Source organism: Psammomys obesus, unplaced genomic scaffold (assembly GCF_907164565.1).
Source record: "Psammomys obesus unplaced genomic scaffold, mPsaObe1.curated_primary_1811, whole genome shotgun sequence".
Lineage (NCBI taxonomy): Eukaryota > Metazoa > Chordata > Mammalia > Rodentia > Muridae > Psammomys > Psammomys obesus.
Window position 1 is genome coordinate 6,352,841 of NW_026596120.1, and position 13,604 is coordinate 6,366,444.

Below are 13,604 nucleotides of genomic sequence, written 5' to 3' on the forward strand. Positions count from 1 at the left end.
GAAGAAGAAGAAGAAGAAGAAGAAGAAGAAGAAGAAGAAGAAGAAGAGGTGAACTGGAGAGATGGCTCAGTGCTTGCTCTTTCAGAGGACCCAGGTCCAATTCCCAGCACCGACATGGTAATTCACAATGTCTGTAACTCTAGTTCCAGGGAATCCAATGCCGTCATACAAACATACATGCAGACAAACACCATTGCACATTAAAAAAATTATTTTTAATGATTTAGATGTGTGTCAAAAATCAAGATAAGGATCAATAATTTGAGGCCATATAATGAGTTCTATTCCAGCAAAACTGTTTTAAAGATATCTTTGAAAAGATGTCTTTTTTATTTGTATCAAACTACAAATTTATAATGTTGAAAGCTTGCAGAATATTGCAAGCTTGTAATGTTGCAATAACTCTTTAGTGTGTAAAACTATAATATATAGTAATAATGAGCTGTTTGTTTTGTTGTTTCTCTGTGTAGCTCTGGCTGTCCTGGAACTAGCTCTGTAGACCAGGCTGGCTTTGGACTCAGAGATTGAGCTAAATTTGCTCATTCATTCATTCATTTATTCATTTTTGTTTTGTTTTGTTTTGTTTTGGTTTGGTTTTTCAAGACAGTTTTTCTGTGTAGCCTCAATTGTCCTGGACTTGCTTTGTAGGCCAGGCTGGCCTTGAACTCACAGAGATCTGCCTGCTTTTGCTTCCCCAAGTGCTGGGATTACAGGTGTGCACCACTGTGCCTGCCTGAGCTAAGTTTTTTAGTCTTAAAAAATTATTTTGTGTGTATTGATGTGGGGGACGACCTGCATGCCACAGTGCACTTCTGGAGGTCAGACGATGACTTTGTGGAACTGATTCTCCTTTTGGCCTTTATGTGAGTTTGAGTTTGAACTCAGATCTGCAGGTTTGCTCAGCAAGCAGTTTTCCTACTGAGCCATCGTGATGGCCCCTGTGCCATGTTTTCAAAATGAAGCCCTAGGCTCTGAGACAGATTATTGAAATTTTGATGAAAATTGAGTTGTGGTCATGCATTTCTGTAATTCTGACACTCTTGAGGTAGAGGAAGGAAAGGAGGGTCAGAAGTTGAATCCTCAGTTAGATAGCTTGAGGCCAGCCTGGGGTATATAAGGCCCAGTGTCCAAAATGAAACCAGATATTTCTTATGATACTGACATTTTCATCTATGATACCGGGTAGCCCTGTAGATACTATATTAATTGAAGTAAACCACCTGAAGTCAGATTATGGACAGACTTGCCATAGCGGTTGCTGATACACATGACTATAATGAATATTGACAGATTGCAGAGTGTGCCATCTGCTGTGCTGCATGCTTTGCATTATTTATCTCACTGGGGTCTTTATAACGACCGGAATTGCTAAGTCCTGGCAGCACATGGTGTGCAAATCTATAATTTGAATGGCTTAACCAGCACACACAGCAGTGGGCTTTATAAGCCAGTGTGGACCCATAGAAATGGACTTAAGGCTGCTGTCGTTGTACTTAGGGCATTCATGGTACTTATGTGGTAGTTCTGAAAAACATTATGGAAGTGATTATGAACATTCGAAATTAAGGACAGCAATGAGGATATAATTTTATACTCTTATTTTTATAGTGCTAGAGATCAAATCAGGGCATAGCACATGCTAGGCAAGTGTTCTGTTGCTAAGCCAAGTCCCTGGCCCTGGGGTAGGAATTGGGATTTATCTGTTGGCAGCTGCCTTATTACTTGCCTTCAAAATATTTAGAAAATTTGTGGATTTTGATTTAATTCATAACTAACATTCCATTAATATTTAATCTAAAATACTTAGTTTTTCAATTTCAAGCAATATAGCAACATTTTCTTTTTAATAACATATTCCTATGGATGATATAATGAATTCATTTCCTAAGACTATATAATACTTGACACAGACATCTTGTGGAAGGTATAAAATAGTTTATTAAATAATTCTATAATACTTCAGATTTGAGTATTAATTTTTTTTATTCAGGTTGGTTTGACATCCACAAATGCAGAACTGAGGGGCTTTATAGATCAGAATTTCAGTCCAACAAAAGGTAAGGATTATTGAATGAAAAAGTTCCTGGCTTTAATTTTGTTACAGTTCTTCTATAAAAATACAGTTATATGAATTCCTTTCTATACAATAGTTGCACATACCAAATGAGTCATATGAATGTCAATTATCTCTCTGAGTTTGAAGTTCCTTGTGTACAGCTTTTCTCCATCTCCATCCATAAAAGTCTCAAAGCCTCTTAACCAATGATCTTAGTCCAGGTAACACTGTTAAATCTACTTTTTTGGTGTATGGTAGCACATAGTTCTAATGCTTAGGGAGCTGAGCCAGGGGGTTTGCTGTGAATTTGGAACCAGTGTGGACTTTCTGTTGACTTTCAGGCTAGCCTGGACTATAGGGCAGGTCTTTGCCTCAAAAGCAAAACAAAGCTAGGTGGGAGTTAAGGGGCTCAATGGGCCCCCTCTTCTCATTGTATGTAGGTATTGGCTGATACAGGAAACAAGGATATTTTCTTCAGTGGTGTAACGACTGGTAAGGTGCCTATGCTCCTGAAAGACCTTAGTGCAAGCTATTGGATCACCAAAACCCAAACAAAATCAAACAAAAACATGAAAGTAGAAAGAAGGCTAGTTGGGAAGGGAAGATTAGTGGCAGGTAGGAGGGGGATAAATGAGGGTAACACGAAGACAGATGTGATTGAAATACCTTATGTATTTGTACAGACTGTCATAATGAAGTCCATTATTATGTATAGTTAACATGCTAATAAAACATTTAAAAATTAAAAACTTTTTTCCAGTTTTCTACTTTCAAGTTCTTTAACTTGTAAGAAAATGCAGTAGAAAAATGTAATCTATATAGTTTGTTTGTTTGTTTGTTTGTTTGTCTGAGACAGGGTTTCTCTGTGTAGCCTTGGCTGTCCTGGACTTGCTTTGTAGACCAGGCTGGCCTCAAACTCACAGAGATCCGCCTGCCTCTCCTCCCCGATTGCTGGGGTCAAAGGCTTGCGCCGCCACTGCCCAGCGAGGAGACACACTCTTAGAGCAGACTTGTGGCACTCTGACTCATGTAATGTTTTTGTCCTCTTTTCCATGATGTCCTGAGCCTTGCAGGAGTTGTGCTGAACGTGTATCTACTGAGGCTGGGCACCCTGTAGTTAGTTGTTTTCTGCTCTTTGACCAGTTGTGGTTTTCTGTAATGGACTCTGTGTGCTGCAAAGAGACGCTTCTTTGATGAGAGGTGAGATCTATTCTTATCTGTGGGGATAAGGACAAGTATTTAGAACTTAGTTAGGAATTATGCTCACTTAGTAAAGTGGTGGTTGGAGTTCTAAAGTCCACGATCGCATTAGCCCAAGGTAGTGCTCAGGCTTGAAGACAAGCGCTTTAACCTGCTGAGCCTTTTGACCAGCCACAACAACTCAAATCTTCGTTTCATTTTTTGGGGGGTGTGTGTGTGTTTTTCCTTTGAGTTGGATCTTGCTATATAGTCCAGTCTAGTTTGAAATTTACTACATCACTGTAATAGTTAGAATTCTCTAAGTTTATCTATCCCAGTAATTCTGGAACTGGAGAAGTAACCACAGGATGAGTTCAGGGATCTACTGTGAGTCATACTTTAGCTGGAATTTCATTAATCACCTGACCTCCATAAACCTCTACTTTAACTAGAGGGCCACAATGTTTCTTGGGATCTCCTGGAATCAGCATCAAATTCAGAACCAGTATCCAATAGACCCTGGAAAGCCTGACTGTTTTCTGTCCCCTCAGTGTACAGTTACCCTTCTAAAAGGCCACAGGTCCCTTCGAGAAAAGGACTGGAGAAAGGCTAACAGTAAAACTTTTAGGTATTTTATCAAGGTCCTTCCTCAGGAGAACCTGGTCATCCTTCATTCACAGGGTTCTGGATCTGCAAATTGACTCAAGTCTGGAAATTAGATTCACGGGCCAAGATTCCCTTTTGCCGTGATCTAGTGTAACCTTTCATTTATGTGTCTGAAAATTTTTCCACTTACACAGATCAAACAAAAATTCAGTACACTTCTTATCTATTTCATGCCTGGAAACACCATGACTGATTAGCCAGTCCTAGAGGGCCATATGAGTCATGCCACCATAAAATTCACTGTGCCTGTGCTTACCACAATGGTTAGGCCATATGGACACTGCTTTGTCCTGCCTACTAGGATAACTACCATCACCTTGCCTTTGGTGATTCACCTGGTCCCTGCTAGCTTTAATTTAAGTGGGCCCCAGCTCAATTAAACCCACTATGTTTAATTCATCCAACCAAGCAAAAGTGTCTCCAACCCAAAAGGTTAGGAAAAGGGAAACAACAAAGCTCTTCAAGTGTGTTGGTGACTCTCTCACCTTTTGCATCTTAGAGGGTTAGTGAAGAGCATGTCTTCTGGGCCTTCCCATTGTGGAGGATTAGGTTTTGTTTGTTTGGTTTTAGTTTTTAGAGACAGGGTTTCTCTGTGTAGCCTTATCTATCCTGGACTTGCTTTGTAGACTAGGGGTGGGCCTCAAATTTAAAGAGATCCACCTGCTTCTGCCTCCCTGAGTGCTAGGATTACAGGCGTTTGCCACTGAACCAGTCAAGGATTAGGTTTTATGCATGGAACCCATTCTAGCATCGCAATTTCCGGAGCCTTAAAAATCCCTTCGAAGGTGCACGCCTTTAATCCCAGCACTAAAGAGACAGAGGCAGGTGGATGTCTGTGAGTTCAAAGCCAGCCAGGTCTACAAAGTGAATCCAGAGCAGCCAAAAGGACTCTGTTACACAGAGAAACCATGTTTCAAAAAACAAACAAAAAAATCAACCAACAAACAAAAAAATCCCTTCATCAATTTATGGATATCAGGCATCTCCAATTCCTTTTCAGTAGGCCATCTTTTGACAAACCATTCATCCAAATTTTTGATACCTTTTTTTAGTTGTCCAAGTTTCTGTACTTAGAATCTCTACTCAGAAGGCCCGTATAAATAAAGTTGGCTTGGTCCATTATCCTAAACCCTTAAAATCCATTCCCACACACATTCTCCAGACTTCTGCTTGAATGAATCTAATAGTTGTTCAGGTCACAAGGCTGGATGTCTCAGCTGGTCTTCCCAAAAAAGTAGGCTCTAATGCCAGTAAAGGAATGGACTTGCTAGTGATGGCAAGAGCAAGCAGGTAAGGAGCTGAGGTTTCCTTCTTACATCTCCTTCATACATCTCCAGCAGAAGGTATGGCCTTCTGAAAGACTCAGAAGTGAGTCTTTCCAGCTCAGAAGATCTGGACTAAAGGCATGTCCTTCTACCAAAAATATCCAGATTAGAACTTAGTCTTCTAATAACCATCACAATCACTTGTACTGGCTTTGAACTGATGCTTTTTCTGCTTATGCTTTCTAAGTGATGACTTTACAGGTTGTGTTTAGCTTCATTTCATTTAGGAAATATTTTAATTTTATTTGGGCCACTTGGAGTCTGCCTCATTATGTATGGTTTGGGAGTCAGTCAAAGATGGGCATTTTATGCACAGAAGTTGAAGAATTTCTTCTTATTGCATCTCTCCCATTTTCTATCCCCATTTTTTACCAGACATGTCTATAGTCAGCGACAACATATTTTATATGGAAACTTAGAACCTTGCAAAGTATATAGATGGCTGTTTTTATTTTAGTTAAAAGCAGTAAAACATGGTGAATTTACCTGGTTGATCAATTGTGACCCTGTTGATCTCTCTATAACTTTTCGAAAACCAAAAGAACTTTCTGAAGAATTTCTAGGTTCCACGATGTTGAGGCATTCAGCCTCATGTGTGAGGGATCTCTGCAGACACCATGGCCACAGAGTGATGATCCAAGGAAATCTTGTTCAGCACGACTCAGTAGCTGGTGTTGGTTCAAATTTCTAGTCTGATACTGGGCAGTTTATATTAGTCATATTTAATTACAGTTCAGTTTGAAAAAAGGTTTCCTGGTAGACACAGTCTCGTGCACAATAAAGTTTAAGGCATAGTTACATTGAGGTTTCTTTTGAAAGTACACGTTACCTCTTCCATAGATGGTTCTGTTGCTAGACTACATATGTTCTCTTAAGGGTAAGGGGAAGGATCTGGTGTGGTCTCAGTCATACAGGTAGCTTGGAGGTCACCTAGGCTATTAACTACCTCTGTTTCTGTTTGTAAGAGTCTGGGGAGGGCTAGAGAGATGGCTCAGCAGATAAGAGCACTGTGTGCTCCTCAGGAGGTCCTGAGTTCAATTCCCAGCAACCACATGGTGGCTCACAACCATCCATACTGGAATCTGATGCCCTCTTCTGGCATGCAGGTTCACATGCCGATAGAGCACTCATATACATAAATTAAATAAAACCTTTAAAAAGTCTGGGGAAACCAGATGTGGCCTCAATCATGAGACAGTTTAGAGGTCACCAGGCTATTAACCACATCCATTGCCAGCCTTCTGGGCGGAAAACATGTTCTGTACATCTCTTCCATTGAAGAGACAATCCTGTGTTTAACATTCCTGGTTTCCCTAGTGCTTATTTTTGAGCAAAAGGGCTTTGTCCCCTCTATACTCAAGGACACTAAGTACCTTCCGGTTTCTCAGCTTCTCAGTTTGAGTTCGCTGTTGTTACTATTTTAAACCTTCTTAATATATTCTTGTGTGGGTATATAAACATATACATACATATATACATACGTATGTACATACATTCATACATACACATATATCCATTCTGTGGTTCTGTTCCTCTAGAGAACCTTGTTTAAAACAACCATGTTTTTCTCATCAGTAAATATTGACTTACCATGTGATTCTGTAGTTTTTTTTTTCTAATTGTCACAATGTTTCTTATACTTGAAAATACTAGGAACATATATAATATAATTATAACCATATAAAATGACTACAGAAAAATATTTGAAAAAATAGTTGTTTTACTTTTGTGTATAGGAATTTTATCTTTAAAATTTTATTTTTATGTATTTAAAGTTTATTTATTTAGTGTATGTTCCTGGATGTGTTTGTGCCTTAGCATATTTGTAGAGGTCAAAAGAGAGTCAGTTCTCTTCTTCTACCAGTGGGTCCTGGGGTTGAACTCAGGATGTCAGGTTTAGCAGCATGTTGCCTGGCCAAGCCATCTATTTGATACCCCACCCCCTTGTTAACTGCTTCTATTCCTTTTTCTGTTTTTTTTTTTTTTTTTTTTTTCTTTTTAGTGCTCATTCTTTGAAGTCCTGGCTGGCCTGGCCCTTGCCCTGTAAACCCGAATGGCCCTAGGCTTGCAGTGATCTTCCTGCCATTGCCTACTCTTTGCTGGGATTATAGGCTTGAGCCACCGTCCTTGGCTTCTTTTATTTTGTTTTATTTTTGAGAAAAGAGTTTCACTGGGTGCTGGAGGTGCATACCTTTAATCCTAGCACCTGTGAGTCAGAGGTAGGCTGATCTTACTTAGTTCAAGGCCAGCCTGGTCTACAGAGTGAGTTCCAAGACACAGAGACCGTGTCTCAAGAAAACAAAAAAGAAAGAAGGAAAGAAACAGGTAGAGTCTCTCTGTGTAACCCAGACTGGCTTGAACTGTGCTCCTCTTGATTTAACCTCTAGAGCATGGGGTTAGAGGTACGAGCAAACTATACATGGCTTTTGTTTTTTTAAAATAGCATTTGACCTAGTTAACAGCATATCCATATCTATATCTACTCTTAATTTTAGACTAGTTTTAGGTTTACAGGTTATTAAAATGGTATGAGGGGCTGGCAGGATTGCTCCAAGGCATACCTTGGAGTATGCCTCCAAGCTGCATGGCCTGAGTTTAATCCTCAGAACCCATGTAAAGGTGGAAGGAGAAATTACTGCACAGTTAGGCTTTTATTCTTTCACCTCCACACACTCACTGTAGTATGCATATGCTCTCAGCCACACATCATACACACACAAAAAGTGCTTTAAAAAAATAGTATAGGAGTCATTCAGATGGCTCAGAGGTTAAGAGCACTTGCTGCTCTTGCACAGTATCCAGATACAGCTCCCAGCACCACATGGCATCTTATAACCATCCGTAACTCCAGTTCCACAGAATCCAGTGTCTTCTGCTGATTTGTATGGGGACCATGTACCATTCATATGGAGACAAAACATACATATCTAAATTTTTTTATTAAAACATTCTTTACATAAAATAAAAAATATATTATCTTAGGATTACCATTGCTATGATGAAACACCATGACCAAAACAACTTGGGTAGGAAAGAATTTATTTTGCTTACATATCCATTTCACTGTCCACCATTGATGGAAGTCAGGGCAGGAACCTAAAGGCAGTCGCTGATGCAGAGACCATGGAGGGGTGCCGCTTACCAGCTTGCTCAGCCTACTATGTTATAGAATCCAGGACTTCCAGCCCGGGATGGCATGATTAACAGTGGCCCTTCCATATCCATGACTAATTAAGAAAAGCCCTTGAAGCTTGCCTGCCGCTGATCTTATGGAGGCATTTTCTGAATTGAGGTTCTCTTCTCTCAGACAAATTTAGCATGTGTCAAGTTGACATAAAACTATCCAGCAGTTTGCCATTTGTCACCTTGCCACACAAACGACATCACCATTAAACCACAACCTTTTCTTCCTCATTCATCTCCAAGATCTCACATTAAAACCATGAATAACTTCAAAAGCCGTAGTCTATACAGCCTCAGTTCAATACAAATTCAAAAACATTAAATGTAACCAGAGTTTCTTTGAGGCCACCAGCAGATGGGATAAGGACACAAAGAGCTTTTTTGTTTATTATAAGCTTATGGCACTAGAGCTAGGCAGATTCCTCAGCCATTTTAACCCAGCTATACTGCTTCCTGTCATATGTCTTGTTACCTGTCCATCTTAGTCTCTAGTCCTGCTCTTGCTTCTCCTTTGTGTCCAGCTGGCAACTACCAAGCCTCAGATTCTTTCCCAGAGTCTCTCTCTGCCTGAAGTCCTGTCTCCCTCTCTTGCCTCAGCTATTGGCCGTTTAGTTCTTTATTTAACTAGTCAGAAGGTGAGGAAAGTGTATGTTTACAAAATATGATGCAGCCAGAGAATAACAACACCAAAATCCTGTAGTCAGATCTCTGCTGGTACAGAAGTCAACGTTTGAATAATGCAAGGTCAGTCTTTACACAGTGCACAGAATCATCACTCCAACATACTAAAAGTTCGGTCCCAACACCCCAGAGGCCCAGAAGTGGGCGCCACTACGATGAACACATGTGGTGGTGAGATGGGAGAGAAAGAGAAGCAGAGTGGTTTGTGCGTGCTGAAGAGAGGTGGAGCTGGCAATGTGAGGGTGGCGAGGAGCAGCATGATGTGAGGAGCCTGCGCTGCCCCTTGAGACCATGCAGATGTGTGTCCGTGGCCCTGCAGTAGCAGGGGTCTGTGTTGCTGTCTGTGGCCCACGTTACCACTAACATTCAGAAGATGCCTTGGTCTGGGCTGCCGCCTGGGGCCATATTAATGCCTGAGGACTGTGAAGAGATGGGCAACACAGGAGGACTCCTTGACTGGGCAACAAGGGAGAGCTGGCCCCAGAGGGCATGAAAGAGGGGCAAGTCAGGAGAGCTGGCCCTGGTGGGCGAGGGCATGGAAGAGATGGCAGCCTGAACAACTCAGCTACCACCCAGGTCTAAATCCAGGGCTTTGAGTTGGCCTATTCTAACATCTACCCCATCTGTGAATTGCTGGATTGTTCGTGAAGGGTCCTGTCCCGAAGAACCAAAGATAACAGGATCTCTGTGACACAGGGTAACAACAGGGTATCTGAGAGGAGCCCTTGCATTGATAGTGTAGCAGAAGCCAGATCAATGACTCATGGTGATAAACATTTGCAAGTAAAGCTGTTTGGGCAGAAGGGTGTGTATACTGTGATACCCTGCAGCTTCAACAGGGAGAATTTGTTTTCTTTTGTTGGGGAGGTTGCGATAGTTGAGGGTGGGTATCAAGGGACTGGGAGATGAGTGGGATTGGGGTGCATGATGTGACATTCACAAAGAATCAATAAAATGTTTTTTTTTTTTTAATTCAGTAATGTTTTTATTCTAAGAAAGACTCTGTCTTATTTTATGGTTATACAATCTCCTTGTTGCAGTGACAGTTTTAAATTCTGAGATACTTGGTCAGAAATCTTGCAGAATATCCCTCAGTTAGGATTTTTCTAATTTCCTCATAGTATTAGTGGTTAAAAAAAAAAAAACCCACAGGGATCAAGTATCATTTAATTACAACATGTCAAAGGTACATACTGTCACTGTGATTTATCACAGTGTGAACTTTGATTACCTGGTTGAAATAGTATTTGTCAGGTTTTTTTCATTGTGAAGTTTGTCTTCACTGTCTCTCCTCTATATCAGAGCCTTTGGAAATAAGTTACATGTAATCCACAGTTGAGGATCAGAGAGTTACACTTTGCCTCCTTGAAGGAAAGAGTCTACAATTAATTAAGCCTGTATAATTAAAACTCTTCAGTACCATGTCTCTTGCTCGTTCAGACATTTTCTTGTATTAGTATAAACTCATGAATAGTTATAGTTTTGATTGGTATTGCTTATAATCTCATTTAACCTTTATTTTTCTGTGTAGGTGGCTCCAGATTTGACTGTTGTGGAACACTTTTTCTTGGTTGCTTTGACATATCCTAATCACGATACTTTGTGTTTGTTGTTTTCAGCACCTCTTTTTTTGTTTTGTTATTTTAAGACAGGGTCTCTCCATGTAGTCCAGGCAGCCTTGGAACTTGGCTATGTAGATCAGGCTGGCCTTATAGAGATCATCCTGCCTCTGCCTTCCAAGTGCTGGGATAAACCTAACTACACACCTAACTACATCCTTACTCTTTGATACTTGACTTACCTTGTCTGTTCCCTGCTCAGTCCTCCAGGTCTGATTTCTTCTGCTGGAATGGTAGGATGTTAATGGAAACCAAGATCTCAGTCCTAAGTAAGCTAGCTTTTGTTAATAAGTGGCGTCTTTGTGAATTATTATTGTTCTTTGTGTCCTTGTTTGTTGAGGTGCCATACTTTATTAGCAGCCTGCTTTTCTTGCTCTTGACTTCATTCAATATTTTGTTTTTGTTTTTTGAGACACGGTTTCTCTATGTAGCCTTGGCTGTTCTGGACTCACTTTTGTAGACCAAGTTGACCTCAGACTCACAGAGATCTGCCTGCCTCTGTCTCCCCAAGTGCTGGGATTACAGGCGTGCGCCACTGTGCCCAGCTTCAACACTTTTTAAAAAATCTGAGTGTTTGCCTACGTGTATGTTGTGCCCGATATGTGTGCCTGGTGCCAGAAGATACCAGAAGAGGGCATCAGATCTCCTAGAACTGGAGTTGCAAATACCATGTGGGTGCTGGGCATGAAGCCTGGAGTCTTCTGCAGAAGCAACAAATGGTCTTCACCTCTGAATAACCTTTTCCCTCTTGCCTCTAGTTTTATTTTACTTTTATTTCATTTGGGTGTTATAACTATATACTTTTTTTTCAGACACAATTCTGAGAAGGTCATTCTGCATTTTTTTCTATAAACTTTAATAATTCTGTATTGCCCTCAAGATAAAGTTCAGACTGTAGTTTAAAAGACTCTTTGTAACTGAACATAGTTGCTCACTCCTTTAATCCCAGCACTTGGGAGGCAGAAGTAAGTGAATCTTCCTCAGTTCCAGGCCAGCCTGGTCTACATTGTGTGTCCCAGCACAGCCAGGACTACAGAAGGAGACCATGTCTCAAAGAGCAAGACAGAAACATACATATTCTTGCTGATATCAGTTCCAGGTTATTTCCCTGGTCTTAGTTTAGACACATCTCCTCTTTCACAGTGAACTACTTTTTGTCCTCCAGGCCTCCTTTCATCTAGTCTTTATTCTCTTTGAATGCTATGCCTTATTGATATCATTCTTTTTTGTGTTGTGTCTGCATGTTTGTGTTAGTTACTTCCTCCGTTGCTGTGATTAAAAAAAAAAAAATCTGGCAAAATAAACTTAACAAAGAAAAGGTTGTATTGATTCACCCTCCATGAGAGGAAGTTATAGCACCAGGAGCTTGAAGCATCTAGTCGCATTGCATCCATAGTCAGGGACAGAGAGATGGATGCTTTTTCCTTTTTTTTTTTTTTCTTCCAGTACAAGACCTCAGCATGAAATGGTACCTTCTTTCCTTCACCTAATTTAGATAATCTCTCATGCCTGGAGGCTTGTCTTGTAGGTGATTCTAGATCCTACCAAGTTGGCAAATACTGATTACCTATCACAGTGTGTGCATAAGTGCACACGGACACATATGATGGAAGGAAATGCATGCACGTGTGTGTGTGTGTGTGTGTACACAGAGGCCAAAAATCAACCTTACGTGTCTTTTCTCAAGTGCAGCCCATCTCTTTTTGAGGCGGTCTCATACTCAACTGGTGTAGGCTAGTATGGCAGGGCGGTGGACCTGAGGGATTATAAACACATGATGATGATCCTTTTCTTTTTTAGTGGGTTCTGAAGATGGAATTCAGGTCCTTTTGCTTACAAGGCGAACACTTTACTAACTAAACCGTCTCCCTCCGCCTCTTAACATCACTTTTCTTGCTACGCCTGCACATACACACACTCTCTACAGGACTTTTGCAGACCTGCCTGCCGTATAAATAAGGCTCAGAGACAGTTTAAAGCATCCTGCCTTTCACTGGGCAGTTCCAGCTACTTCTAACTTAACCTGACTTCCTGGCCTGTGTCCCAGTGACATGGCTAGCTCTTTATCACCCTCTCTATATTCTGGTCCGAGTTTGGACCCTTCCAAGTCCTCCTCAATTCTGCCTTGTCAGCTTTTCTCTCCCTCTGTCCCTCTGCCTGTCCAGAAGTTCTGCTCTCTTACTTCCTGCCCCAGATACTGGCCGGCAGCTCTTTATTATAACCAGTCAGCACCTGACACATCTCTTAGATTGCCTCTAGGCATAGAAGTCTGTGTTAGCTTCAAGTATCTGAGCAGGTGTGGAAAAATGTTTACAAATACAAAGCCAGTCATGGGCCATAGAAATGCCAGTGCCAAATCCTGCCAGCACTTAGCTCTCGGCCAGTACAGAATTAACAATTGAAAATACAGACACATAGCTGGGTATGGTGGCACATGCCTGTAATCCCAGCACTCTGGGTGGCAGAGGCAGTTGGATCTCTGTGAGTTCAAGGCCAGCCTGGTCTACAGAGCAAGTCCAGAAGAGCCAAGGCTACACAGAGAAATCCTGCCTAAAAACAAACAAACAAACAAACAAAAAAAAAACAAACCCAAGACCAAAATAAAATTCAGAGACATACCTTCACACAATTTGAAGGAAAGTCATCCCAGTACACACACACACACACACACACAGAGAGAGAGACTTTACCTGTTTCTGTTATTTTTCACAACTAAACTTTAGTCTTGTTAGAGCTTCTGTGCTGGCTAGTTTATGTCAGCTTGACACAGGTTAGAGACATACCTGAGAAGAAGGAATCTTGACTGAGAAAACACCTCCAATAATAATGACCTGTAGGCAAGTCTGTAGGGTGTTTTCTTAATTGTAGGCAAGTCTGTAGGGTGTTTTCTTAATT

The 13,604-nt window shown here is 41.0% G+C and overlaps 1 protein-coding gene across 8 annotated transcripts in view; it reads left to right on the forward strand.

The window, feature by feature from the left end:
• The window catches only part of Tfdp2 (transcription factor Dp-2), a 127,245-nt gene that overhangs the window by 29,965 nt on the left and 83,676 nt on the right, over positions 1-13,604 (forward strand). For 5 of the 8 annotated variants that reach the window (XM_055629590.1, XM_055629589.1, XM_055629591.1 and 2 more), the window contains one exon: positions 1,991-2,057. The exons of 2 other annotated variants lie outside the window; for them this stretch is intronic. In XM_055629590.1, the coding sequence (XP_055485565.1) occupies positions 1,991-2,057 (67 nt within the window). Of the gene's footprint in view, positions 1-1,990; positions 2,058-3,129; positions 3,257-13,604 lie in introns of all 8 variants that reach the window. One more of the 8 variants, XM_055629593.1, reaches the window with a different exon arrangement.